This window comes from Jaculus jaculus, chromosome 2 (assembly GCF_020740685.1).
Source record: "Jaculus jaculus isolate mJacJac1 chromosome 2, mJacJac1.mat.Y.cur, whole genome shotgun sequence".
In the NCBI taxonomy this organism is placed as follows: domain Eukaryota; kingdom Metazoa; phylum Chordata; class Mammalia; order Rodentia; family Dipodidae; genus Jaculus; species Jaculus jaculus.
The window spans coordinates 11,242,413-11,256,237 of record NC_059103.1 but is presented as its reverse complement, the minus strand read 5'-3'; the positions used below and the strand labels follow the sequence as shown (position 1 = coordinate 11,256,237).

The following is a 13,825-nucleotide window of genomic DNA, read 5'->3' as shown; positions in this document are numbered from 1 at the left end:
ATCCTATCACATGATGATACAGGAGGAATTTTCAAAGAATCCAGATCAGGCCCCAACCAAGGGCAATAAAATCATATGTAGTTATTGTGGGGAAGAAAAGTTTGGCTGCTGGATAGCTAAGCATTATCATTATCTCTGTTTAATGATGCCACTCTCGCCCCACCCTGGCTCCACGATGTGGGTAACAATTACAGCCAGTCCCAGCAGTACGAGCAGGCAGTCAAGAAAGACAAAAAAGAAGGCAGAATGCAAAGCAAGGCAGGCGCTTTCCACCAACCTTGATTTTTTACTTCAGCAAACTCCTTGTTGTATTCTTCTAATGTTTCCCTAAGTTTCTGGTTTTCTGTTTCGATGTCGTGTAGACGCTGCACTTTGATTTCCAGCTGTTGCCCGAGGTCTAGGGCTGGCACGGGATCTGTGCAAGGGGACAACAGGAGAACACGTCAGGCCGCTCTGCACCCAGAGCCCCATCCAGGAGCCCTCAACTGGGGGATTCTAGGCAGGTGCTTTTCAATGGAGCCACACCTCCAGCACCTCACTGGAGGATTCTAGGCAGCATTGTACTGCCAAGTCACATGCCCTGACCCCTTCTTGGGCGATTCTAGGCAGGAGCCCTACCACTGAGACATCCTCCTAGCCCCTCACTGGGGATTCTAGGCAGGAGCTCTACCACTGAGCCATGCCCCAGCCCCTCACTGGGGATTCTAGGCAGGAGCTCTACCACTGAGTCACGCCCCCAGCCCCTCACTGGGGGATTCTAGGCAGGAGCTCTGCCACTGAGCCACGCCCCCAGCCCCTCACTGGGGGATTCTAGGCAGGAGCTCTACCACTGAGACATCCTCTTAGCCCCTCACTGGGGATTCTAGGCAGGAGCTCTACCACTGAGCCATGCCCCAGCCCCTCACTGGGGATTCTAGGCAGGAGCTCTACCACTGAGTCACGCCCCCAGCCCCTCACTGGGGGATTCTAGGCAGGAGCTCTACCACTGAACCTCGCCCCCAGCCCCTCACTGGGGGATTCTAGGCAGGAGCTCTACCACTGAGCCTCGCCCCCAGCCCCTCACTGGGGGATTCTAGGCAGGAGCTCTACCACTGAGTCACGCCCCCAGCCCCTCACTGGGGGATTCTAGGCAGGAGCTCTACCACTGAGTCACGCCCCCAGCCCCTCACTGGGGGATTCTAGGCAGGAGCTCTACCACTGAGCCACGCCCCCAGCCTCTCACTGGGGGATCCTAGGCAGGAGCTCTATCACTGAGTCACGCCCCCAAACCCTCACTGGGGGATTCCAGGCAGGAGCTCCACCACTGAGCCACGCCCCAGCCCCTCACTGGGGGATTCTAGGCAGGAGCTCTACCACTGAGTCATGCCCCCAGACCCTCATTGGGTGATCAGAGGCAGTAGCACTACCACTGAGCCACACTTAAGGCACTCTCTGGCCGATTCTAGGGAATCACCCAGGAAGCTGCCTTCTAAAGGCTCTCCTGGACTCTCACCTTCTGCTGCAGAGCCTCTGAGGAGGAGATGGTTTGGTATGGAGGCTTGACAAAGAAAGAACCCAGCCCAGGTTATTAATGTGTGAAAGTGGGGTGACCAAAGGCTGCAGGATTCCCTGGGGTTTACTAACTCCCTGGCATGGTGGGATGCTTTCATGATTTAGCCAGAAGGAGGAACATAGCTGGACTGTGGAGGGGGAAGGAGCCCCGGGAAAATCTACTTTATGTACTGCAACTGTGTTTGGCTGATCCATAGAAAGGTGTCGCTAAGCAAAATGTCTCTAGTAAACTCATAAAGCTGGAAATAAAGGGGCCTCACAGGCCATAGAGCACTTGTAGGGACATTTTCTCACTGGAGCCTCACAGTGACACTTGGGATAGGAATGAAACTAAAAGCTCAGGGAAGAGGAGAGGCTGGTCTGAGTTTTCCCAGCTGGCTCCTGGGCACAGAGAAGGCAGGCTACCTATTAGCTCCATGTAACCATCTTTCCTCCTCATGAGCCAACAGAGAGAGGCTGCTCCCCATGGATCTAATCTTGAGCCCATATTATTTCCGGACACAGCCTGTTCATTTTGACAGGGTCTCATGCAGCTCAGGCTGGTCTCAAACTTGTTGTAAGCAGAGGATGACCCTGAGCTTTTGATCCTCCTGCTTCCACCTCCCCGGTGCTGGGGTCACAGCTCTACACCACCACACCCTCCTCATGACGTGCTGACGACAGAACCCAGTTACTTGCACAGGCTATGCCAGCACTCTACCCGCTGAGTTACAACCCCAGTAGATGTGGTCAGATTTTTGAACTGCCATCCACCTTGATAGGTGAAGGGTCTGAGGAAAGTTAGGGATGCACAGCTAGCTTCTGGGCCAAGACTGGAGACCCTGGAGAAACACAGCCAGCTGTCCTAGACCAGTGACCAGTCAGTCAGAAGGCCACCAAGCTCCTGATTAGAATATAGGACGCAGACGAGTGCCAGGGCCAGTCCTGTGAGGACTTGTGGCTAAAAGAATGTGAAGTCATGGAGGTCCCTGATGCTCACAAAACATTGCAAGTCATTGCCAAGGTCCTTGGTTTCCTATCAGGAATAGATAGTAAGACCCTATTGCTGAAGACTCCACATACATGCCCTGCAAGGCCACTGAAAAATCCTGCTGGAACTGAGCTGATAACTTCCTCCATGTAGACCAGCTGACAGAAAGCTGGAAGAAACCATTCTGCATGCAGTTCATTGGGGGAGACAGAAATCACCAGTGACAATACTCAACAGTGGACACTGCAAGCCTTGCAGGCCAAATGAGCCAATGGGTGCGCAATAGTGGCATGTCTGTCATGGTGGAAACCAACTGCCCTCTAATTGGACTGGAGGCCCGCTCCATGGGAGGAAATATATATCCCTGATACTGAAAGCCTACAACAGGGGTAGTCATGAGCCCTTAGGTGTATAACGTCTCCTGCTGTCTGGCTAAATGTATATACTATACTTATTAAACTGCCCAGTAAGCACTTCTCTTAATGTTCATACCCTTATATTAATGCTACTCTCACTTTTAGTTGAGAACCTTCTCTTTTCAGATGGCAGTGACCTTGAGATGAGTCAGAAGGCATCATGGCGCTGGGAAGAAATGACAGGAGTGCTCAGCACTGAAACATCTCTATCCCACCTTCCAAGGCTCAGGGTCCATTGTGGAGAAGGTAGTGGAAAGAATGTAAGAGCCAAAGGAAGAGTAGGACTCCTTATAATGTGCTCCTCCAGACACAAAATGTCCTGGATTTCCATGACCTCACAGTGCCTGACACTACCTACATAAGACCATCATAATAGGGGGAAAAGATGATGACATCAAAATAAAAGAGAGACTGATTGAGAGGGAGAGGGGATATGATGGAGAGTGGAGTTTTGAAGGGGAAAGTGGGGGGAGGGAGGGAGGGCATTACCATGGGATATTGTTTATATTCATGGAAGTTGTTAATAACAAATTTAAATATAAATATATATATATATGAATATTAAATAAAAGTGGGGACAGTGGACATCCTTGTCTTGTTCCTGATTTTAGTGGAAAAGCTTCCAGTTTTTTCCCATTTAGTAATATGACTCATCTCATTTCCTTAGAAGTACATGCTCTACCATGTTTATTGCTGCTCAATTTATAATAGCTGGGAAATGGAACCAGCCTAGATGTCCCTCAACTGATGAGTGGATAACGAAGATGTGGCACATTTATACAATGGAGTTCTACTCAGCGGTAAAGAAAAATGAAGTTATGAAATTTGCAGAAAAATGGATGGACCTGGAAAGGATTATACTAAGTGAGGTAACCCAGGCCCAGAAAGCCAAGCGCCACATGTCCTCTCTCATATGTGGATCCTAGCTACAGATGACTGGGCTTCTGTGTGAGAAGGAAAATACTTGGTAGCAGAGGCCAGTAAGTTAAAAAGGAGACATAAAGGGAAGAGAAAGGAAGGGAGGAGGGTACTTAATAGGTCGATATTGTATATATGTAAGTACAATGATTGTAATGGGGAGGTAATATGATGGAGAATGGAACTTCAAAGGGGAAAGTGTGGGGGTGGGGAGGGAGGGAATTACCATGGGATATATTTTATAATCATGGAAAATGTTAATAAAAATTTAAAAATTAAAAAAGAAAACGAGGGAAGGAGGGAAGGAGAGAGAGATGGAGGGAAGATGGAAGAAAGACAAAGAAGTTATAAGTCTCTTAAAAGTCCCTTTCTGATTGATTGATTAGCTGATGGATTGAGGGAAAGTAATGTTCATACAAGTATTTAAACAAGCACTATTGTGCTCCTCTTGTGTTTTGGCATTCTAAAATTCTTTTAAACTAAAAAAAAAAAAAAAAAGAATATTAAAAAAATGTGAAGTCAGCTATCAGAGTTACATGACATTGGATCTTAACCCGACAGGGGAGATTTCAGGTGTGCAACTGACAGGACTGACTTTCGGCCTCTGACTTTGCAGCGGATTCTCAGCACGACAGAGACACAAAGCGTTCTTCGCAGACAGTTGGACTTTGTCCCCTTTCCTTCTGCCCAGGCAATTACAGCCCACCTGCTGGGCTTGAGTGGAGTCCACCCTTTGGAATTCCGAGAGTAGAAGAACTAGGAGTGTCCACTGGGCTTGGGAAGAGGACTGAATCTATTTCAGGCCTGGGCGCCAGCCTTGCCTAGGGATAGCTTCAGAGATTTAGTCTCCTCTCCAGGAATGCTAAACACACACAGGGCGGATCACCAAGGGGATATATGTAAGAAGAGCTCACTTAATTTTCCAGTGCCAGGGTCATTAATTTTTTTCAGACCACCCTTGGTTCCTGGAAAGGAGGACTGGCCCACCATGGCTCTGTGAACACGTTTACCAAGAGCTGGGCATTCTCCCTGCCGTCTGTGTCTCTGCAAGTTTACGGGAGGCGTCACTGGGCTGTGGGGCACTGCTGTCTGTGGGCCCCAGTGTCGAGGTTTAATACCAACATTGTCCATCATATGAAACCTGGATGCTGGGCACTTCTCTGGCCTGTATACACAGTGCCTGGCTGCCTCATTTTCTCATTCATGGCTTTTCATTATTATTTTAATCAGTATTAAAATATTTATGTTAAGTCAGATTGCCGAAGCTATTTTAGGGAGATGGTTCTTGCAAGCAGGAGTGGTAATAACAAGGAAAATGGAATCCTAGGAACATTCTAGGTGCAGAGGTGTTCCTTGAATTTCAGTATCATCCCAGAAAACATTCCGACCCGTCATGCCTCCACACATTTGTCCTTGTGCCGGGCAAATCATTTGAAAGAAGGCAGCCGTACTTCCATAGCCTTCTTCACACAGAACTGTAGCCTGAACTTGATCCTGAGGTCAGGGACTGAGAGGCAGGAGGAAGAGCCACTGCACTTGTAGAAAATGCTATGAACAGGGCTGGAGAGATGGCTCTCTGGGTAAAGGTGCTTGCTTGCCAAGCCTGCCAGCCCAGTATTCAATCTCCCAGGACCCACGTAAAGCCAGATGTACAAAGTGGTGCATGTGCCTGGAGTTTGCAGCAGCAAAAGGCTTTTGTGTGCCCATGTTCTTTCTCCCTTGCAAATAAATAAACAACTTTCTTAAACAAGAAAAAGCTAAGCTGGGTGTGGTGGCGCATGCCTTTAATCCCAGCACTCGGGAGGCAGAGGTAGGATGATTGCCGCGAGTTCGAGGCCACCCTGAGAATACAGAGTGAATTCCAGGTCAGCCTGGACTAGAGTGAGACCCTACTTTGAAAAACAAACAAACAAACAGCAACAACAACAAAATGCTATTAGCTGGAGAGATGGCTTAGTGGATAAAGTGCTTGCTATGGAAGCGGAGGATATACGTGGGTTCAGATCCCCAGAACCCACGTCAAGAAGGACATGGTAGGCTATCTCGTGTGTAAGCCCAGTGCAGCTCGGACAAGGAGAGAGGTGGACACAGGAGAATCTCCTGGAAACTCCTGGACCAGCCAACCTGGCATATGGCAAACAAGAGGCCCTGCCTGAAACTGGGTAGAAGGGGAGGATTGACTCTCAGCGTTGTCCTCTGACCCCCACAACTGTTGGGGCACATGTGCATTTGCAGTCACACACATGAACACACACACATGCACATACACACATCAAATAAAAATGCTACTGACGTTCACTCCTGTTGGTGCTAGCCTGACTGTTAGCACTAATTCTACTTTTCCAGAATGAAGTTGGTATTCATTCTGTACTGTATCCCTCAAATTCCTGTCAACATTGCCAGCACATTCCTTTTTAAAGACCAGGACCCACTACGTCTGCCTTTGAGAAAAAAAACCAAAAAAACCCATAGCTTTCCTCCTGTGATGCAGTGATGAGCCCACTGACATGGAAACAACCGGCTAGCATGTTATCAAGTGAATAGCAATGAGGCCTTCGGACAAATTCTCAGTGTTGCCCTGCAAATGGAAATTCTGGCAATCTTCTAATTATTCATTATGGCATCTATATTTAATTTAACAGTATTAAAGGTTAATGCCGAAGGAGCAAAACTGGTCACAGTGTGAGGAACGAACCGAATGTTCAGACAGCTCTATGCATTAAGCTTCCAACTTTACTACAGAACACTGAATGACTAAAGGCCTCCAGCATCTGAATATTGTTTTCGGATATGTAAAAGCCGTCGCTAAAGTACCTCTTAGGCTTAATTTTTATTATGTGCATTAAAGGAACAGCTAATTTCTACATGACAATATAATGGCCCTAGCATGTTTGGGCTGGAGACCAAAACAATGAAGGTGGGCATGCCAAAACCTGACCTACATGGTGATCTGGGGAAATCAGAGCGTTTTGTCTCATTAATGACTTCCAATGCCTCCTAAACCCCACACAGGCACCGTCAGGCCTGACGCTGCACGTCAGAAGCCTCTCGCATGCCGGCGGTTCAATTAGGGCATTGTCTGGGGGAGGCAGGAGCACACCCCCACAGGCAGAAGGAGACGGACCAGGTCCTGTGAGCTGTCTTCCCAGCAGCCTCCAGCCCAACCCACTTTGCCACCAGCCTCACCCACATCCACCCACCGAGACAAACTCGCAAAGTCTTTTACGATCATCTGATAGTTAATTCCTCAAACATGCTTGGAGGTACCCATATAGTTCGTTACGCAATGCCGGACTCCAAGAGGGTAATTATATCACAAATACCAACGCAACATCACCTGTATTTATTCAGCACATTCTGCTAAGTGCCTAGAATATGAGCTCATGAATCCCGGCCATCATGGCAAAGGCTTGGGGAGGGTGATCTGCCACCTCCTCCCCGATCTGCCTCCAGGGACAGGGACAGGAGGGGAAACTGTCCCAGCCAACAGGTATACAAAACTCTAATTAAGAATGCTGCTTCCTGAGCCGGCAAGCCACCTCGATTACACTGTCTGTCCAAGCACTAATTTAACCAGGATTTCCTAAGTGGCTACATGCTCTGGGAAAAAGCCTGGTTTGGGCTCCGCCGGGGACACCTGGCCAAGTCAGCAGGAAGAGCCATGCAAGAGGAAGCCTAGGTACATCAAATACCCAAGGGGAAGTAAACAAACGGGAAGAAAAGGAAAGGAAAGAAAAAAAAGGAAGCCAGGCATAGTGGTGCATGTTTTTAATACCAGCACTCGGGAGGCGGAGGTAGGGTTGTGGAGTGTTCGAGGCTACCCTGAGACTACATAGTAAATTCCAGTCAGCCTGAGCTAGAGTGAGACCCTACCTGGGGCAGGGGTGGAGAAGATCAATGTATGGAAGACTGCTCCCAGATTAATGGTTAAGATGGCTTTTCTTTTTTTAAAGGAAGAGGCAACTTTCCAGTAGACCCTTTATGGACACCGAGGGACACATGGAGATTGGTCCAGGGCAGAGGTGGGCAGAGCCCAGAATGCTATGTGTGGCCAGAACTGTTCAGCTAGACGACCAGAACGTGACAAGCTTATTCCATATCAGGATGGTTCTGGGAGCTGAGGACGTGTGGTCAAGGACGTGAGGGCAAGACACAATTTTTGCTCTCAAAGGCTTGTCATAGGGGTTGGGGATATACATCCTAAATACACAAATCAAAAAGTGACAGAACTGATAGGAAGAAAAGAAAAAAAAATATGTGTAGTAATGAATATAGATTTCAAATTTCCTTTTACATTAAATGACAAAATGAGAGGACTCAACTCAGAGCCTCACATATGCTAGGAAGGCCTTCAACTGTTGAGCCATCTCCAGCCCCTCACTGGGGGAGTCTAGGCCGGCGCTCTACCACTGAGCCACACCCCCGGCCCCTCATTGGGGGAGTCTAGGCAGGAGCTCTACCACTGAGCCACACCCCCGGCCCCTCACTGGGGGAGTCTAGGCAGGAGCTCTACCACTGAGCCACACCCCCGGCCCCTCACTGGGGGATTCTAGGCAGGAGCTCTACCACTGAGCCATGCCCCCAGCCCCTCACTGGGGGATTCTAGGCAGGAGCTCTACCACTGAGCCACGCCCCCAGCCCCTCACTGGGGGATTCTAGGCAGGAGCTCTACCACTGAGCCACGCCCCCAGCCCCTCACTGGGGGATTCTAGGCAGGAGCTCTACCACTGAGCCACACCTCCAGCCCCTCACTGGGGGATTCTAGGCAGGAGCTCTACCACTGAGCCACATCCCTAGCCTCTCACTGGGGAATTCTAGGCAGGAGCTGTACCACTGAGCCACACCACAGCCCACAGCCCCTCACTGTGGGATTCTAGACAAGTACAGGCTAAAATCCTTAAATATGTAAAAGATTTGAAAAAAGCTATCAACCAACTTGGCTGCAACCATACAGCAAAAGAACATGTGTTCCTTCAAGTGTGCATGGACTACCCATCAATAACAAACACGCACAGAATTGCAAAACAACTGTCCATAAATTTAAAAGAACAAAAGTCAGGGCTGGAGAGATGGCTCAGTTGGTAAGAACAATTTCTGAGCAAGCATGAGTGCCTGAGAGGGGTTAAGTTTGATCCCCGGGACCCACATAAAAAGCTGAGCGTGGCCACGCGCAAATGCAACCCCAGTCCTGTGGGGAGCCAAGCTCAGGGAATCGCTGGTCCGCCAGCAGCTCCAGGTTCAGTGAGAGACTCTGTCCCAAAGAAACAGCATGGATGAGTGACACAGGACACTGGTAACTCTCCTCTGACCTCCGCGCGTGTGCACAGGGCGCAAGCATCTGCTCAAACACCTGCATGCGTTATACATGCACCAAACCGTATGTACATGCATGCCAGAAAACGGAACAAAAATCATACAAAGCCCATTCTCTGATCACATGGAATAACACATGTCCTGAGCCTCCACCATGAGAAAATACAAAAAGAAACAAATGCAATTCAGTCAGCAGAAGAAAGCAAAGTAGAACAGGGAGCAATAAATTTGAAAACAACAGAGAAGGGTAAAAAAAATCAATGCAAACCAAAGCAGGTTCTTAAGGTAAAAAAAAAAAAAAAAATCATTGCAATTGATTTCTAAGCCAGAATGATCCAGAAAAGAAAATAAGAATTTACAAATCCCAAGATCAAACAATGAAAGAAGAGATATCATCACACATCCTGTGGATACTTAAAAGATGATGAAATATTATGATTGCTATTATGCCAACAAATTTGCTAATTTAGATGAAATGGATCATTCCTTAAAAGTTCCCCAAAGCCACATTGGTGGTACATGCCCCTTTCATCCCAGCACTTGGGAGGCTGAGGAAGGAGGACTGCTGCAAGTTTGAGGTCAGCCTGGTACCAGCTAGCGTACACAGCATGGCCCTGCCTCAAGAAACAAAACAAGGTGACAGTCATATATCTGGTAAGGGAGTTAAATTAGAAATGAAAAACTGCTGTAAAGAACACCCGAGGCTCCAATGGACTCAGAGTTGACCTAGAGACGTGTTTTGGAGCTAATGATGACTTCACACAAACTCCTTCAGCCACTAGGGTTTGGGAAGCACATCCCCACCCAGAACCTTCTGGGAAATAGACAGAAGGAAAGAAAGAAAGCATAGTTTGAGTCAGGTGGGATATAATCCCAGCATTTGGGAGGCCAAGGCAGGAGGATTGATGTAAGTTCAAGGCCAGCCTGGTCTACATTGCAAGTTCTAGTCCTGCCAGAGCCACAGAATGAGGCCGTGTCTCCAAAACTAAACCAATCGGGCGTGGTGACACATGCCTTTAATTCTGGCACTCGGGAGGCACAGGTAGGAGGGTCACTGTGAGTTCAAGGCCACCCTAAAACTATAATGAATTCCAGGTCAGCCTGAGCTACTACAAGACCCTACTTTGAAGAACCAACCAACCAAACAAACAAACACAACAAAACCAGGGGGCCAGAAAGATGGCTTAACAGTTAAGGCACTTGCCTGTGAAGCCTAAGGACCCACTCCCCAGAACCCATGTAAGCCAGATGCACAGGGTGACACATACATCTGGACTTTGATTTCAGCGGCTAGAGGCCTTAGTATGCCAATTCTCTCTCACTCACTTATGAAAAAAATTAAAAATAAAAAACCAGGGGCTGGAGAAATCAGTGGTTAAGGCGCTTGCCTGCAAAGCCAAAGGACCCTGGTTTGATTCCTGAGGTCCCATTGTAAGCCAGCTGCACAGGTGGCACATACGTCTGGAGTTTGTTTGCAGTGGCTGGAGGCCCAGGCATGCCCATTCTCTCTCTCTCTCTCTCCTTCCCTCAGTCCCTTTCTCTCAAATAAATAAAATACTGGCTGGCTTATCTCGCTTAACAGGTGAGCTCTCTTTATCAAGAGACCCTGACCAAAGCATAAGGTGGACAGCAACTGAGACAGACACCGAGGTTAACCGAGACAGGCGCCCCCACACACACGAGTAAACAAACCAGCAGTGTAATTCCACATTCTTCATGGACTGGAAGGGGAAATTCCTTTGCAAAATGTTCGTGAATGGAATCCAGTCAGTTAGTTTTTAAATTTTTAATTGTTTTTGGCAGTGCCAGGACTGAGCCAGAACTTTCTGCGTGTTACACAAGTGCTCTACCACTGAGCTTCAGGCCCAACCTGAATTCAGTGAATTTTAAAGAGTGTGTATGTTGGGGGCTGGGCAATATCTGGGTTGACAAAGCGTTTGCCATTCAAATAGGAGGAATTAAGTTCCATCCTCAGGACCCACATTTTGAAGACAGTTGGGAGTGGTGACACATGTAACCCCAGTGCTGGTGAGGTGGAGACAAGACGGGTCCTGGGACTTGCTGACAAGCCAGGCTAACTTATGGGTCAGCGCCAGGCTACTGGGAGATCCTGTCTCAAAAATGGCAGATGGTACCTATGGAACCACACCTGACGTTGTCTTCTGGCCTATGCATGCGCGCGCACACGGTTCTAGGCAAGTACTTTGTCATTGATCCATGGCCCCAGCCCCTTACTGAGGACTCTAAACACAGTTCTACCATGAGCTCTGCCCCCGGCCCCTCACTGGGGGATTCTAGGCAAGTACTCTATGGCTGAGCTATATCCCTACCCTTTTTAAACCTTAAAAAGAACACCTAACAAAAACAAAAAAACCCACCTTATTGACATACACAATGTGCCCTGATCATAATGCCCCATCACCACCCTTAATCCTCCTCTCGCCTATCCTCTCTCCACTGAATCCTTTCTTCCTTCCAACTCCTCTCTCTGCTATTTTAATGCCATCATTTTATTACACCCATATTATGCAGGTCTTGTGTAGGTAGTGAGATCATGAATGGGATGGCCACTTTGTGTCTGGAAGACAGCAGTCCAAAGCCCTCTTCCCCTTCCTCTGGCTCTTACAGTCATTCTGCCTCTTCTGCAAGGTCCCTGAGCCGTGGAGGGTGTGGTAGAGATGTCTCAGTGCTGAGTCCTCTACTGTTCTTTTACCTTTGATTTTGAGACAGGGTCTTAGTACGTTGCCTAGGTAGGCCTTGAACTTTTGATCCTCTTGCCTCAGGGTCTGGAGTAGCTTGGATTAACAGTGTGTGCCAGCGGCCTTGAATTCTAGTTTTAGGCTGTGCTGTGTATTTAATATACTACTATAATGACCCATGCATGTAATATCTATAAACAAGAGCTTGGGGGTCACAAATGTGAAGTAGTTACTGGTAGGACGGAAGAGCCGCAGCAGTTTGGATGTCACTGTGTGGGACAAGCTGGTCTGCCTGCTCGAGGGTGGCAGGGAGGACCCAAGAGGCAGCGGTGGGCCCAGGGAGGGAGGGATCATGGGAGTTTGGGGAAGGTTGGTGGTGGCTGTTGGGGTGAGAAGGTGGTATCATCAGACAGGAGGAAAGGAAGGAGCCCAGATGGCTGGGGGAGGAGCTCAGTGACAGACAGCTTCCTTAGCATGCATGCTGAACTGATGTGCAGTACTGCATTAAACTGGTGGCGCATGACTTTAATCCCAGCACTCGGGAGGCAGAGTTGGAGGATAGCTGTGAATTTGAGGTCAGCCTGGGGTAGAGACCCTACCTCGAAAAAACAACAACAAAAAGTCCTGGACGTTCAAGGTCAGCCTGGCCTACATACTAAGTTTGAGGCTAGCCTGGGCTACATGAGGTCCTGTTTCAAGAAAATAAAAAGACAGAAAAAGAATTCAAAATGACGCTTGCAAGGGAGAGTAACTGCATTTACACGCATGGCAACCCCACCACCTGCCCTAGAGGGGCACGTGTGTGAGCGTCTCTTATTCACTAGGCACTTCAGAAGTCACCTTGGGGAGAGTGCTCATGGTGACAAGGAGGTCGAGAATGGTCACGGCAGAGGAGAAGGCCAGGGCCCCTGAGTGACCAGAGTCCTCAAGACAGCTGCCTCCCAGGAGACAAGGGCAGGGTAGTATGGGGCACAATGATTTGGCCTCGTTAGCACCCCCTCCCCCAACGAGGTAGCCTCTCCTATATAGCCCAGACTGACCTCAAACTTGCTGTCGCCAAGAATGACCTGGAATTTTCGATTCTTCTGCCCCCACTTCCTAAATGCTGGGGTTACAGGAGCGCACCACCATGCTTGGTTTATGCACGGCTGGGGATCGAACCCAGGGCCTTGTACATGCTAGCTAAGCACTCTACCAACCAAGCTACGGCCCCAGCCCTCTTCTTTTCTTCTGTTTCCTCCTTTTCTCTTCTCCTCTTCCTTCGTTTTTCCTCCCTGAGGTACTGGGGATTGAACCCAGCTGGATGAGCCCTCTGCCAACAGACCTTAGCCTCAGTTTTCTCCTCTCCGCTTCTCTCTACCCTTTCTCCTTCCCTCCCTTCCCCTTCCTCCCTGTTTGAGGTCCAGGGGGATGAACCTGGGGTCTTGTCTACGCTACACAAGAACTTGACCAGCTGAGCAACATCCCTAGCCCTCCAGGGCCATTTGAATGCTCTTGCCGACCCATTCCCTCTGGCCTCTAGAACATCTATACAAGCATCTTGTTTGGGAGTTCATGCACACTACCCAGGAAGCTGCCATGCCCTGATAAATCGAGCCCAACAATGTTGTCCAGGAAGGTCCTGGAAGAGGTGAGGGCACCCTGCTGGACTTCACATTAGCCCAGGGCCTGGGGCTGTGTGGTGCCAGGAGGGCGAGCAGGCCAAGGCCATCGACTTTGCCTCATACTGTGAAGGCTCAGAGGCCTCATCTTAATAAACCCAAGGCCCATGTGTGCACAGAGAGCTCTGTGGGCAACACGGGGCTGCCCTTGCCACCAGCTCCTGGATGAATGTGTCCCTTGTGAGCACCACCCTGGTGATGACGTCACAGCACGGCAGACGCTACTTCCCGCCAGGGCATGCTAGGCTAATGTAATCATACGATTACATAATTAACCCAGCTGTCTCATAAGAAAAA

General features: G+C 48.9%; 1 protein-coding gene across 10 annotated transcripts in view; it reads right to left on the bottom strand.

The window, feature by feature from the left end:
• The window catches only part of Cux1 (cut like homeobox 1), a 422,843-nt gene that overhangs the window by 156,834 nt on the left and 252,184 nt on the right, over positions 1–13,825 (bottom strand). For all 10 annotated transcript variants that reach the window (XM_045142920.1, XM_045142921.1, XM_045142924.1 and 7 more), the window contains one exon: positions 278–415. In XM_045142920.1, coding sequence (XP_044998855.1) covers positions 278–415 — 138 coding nt within the window. The remainder of the gene's footprint in view (positions 1–277; positions 416–13,825) is intronic.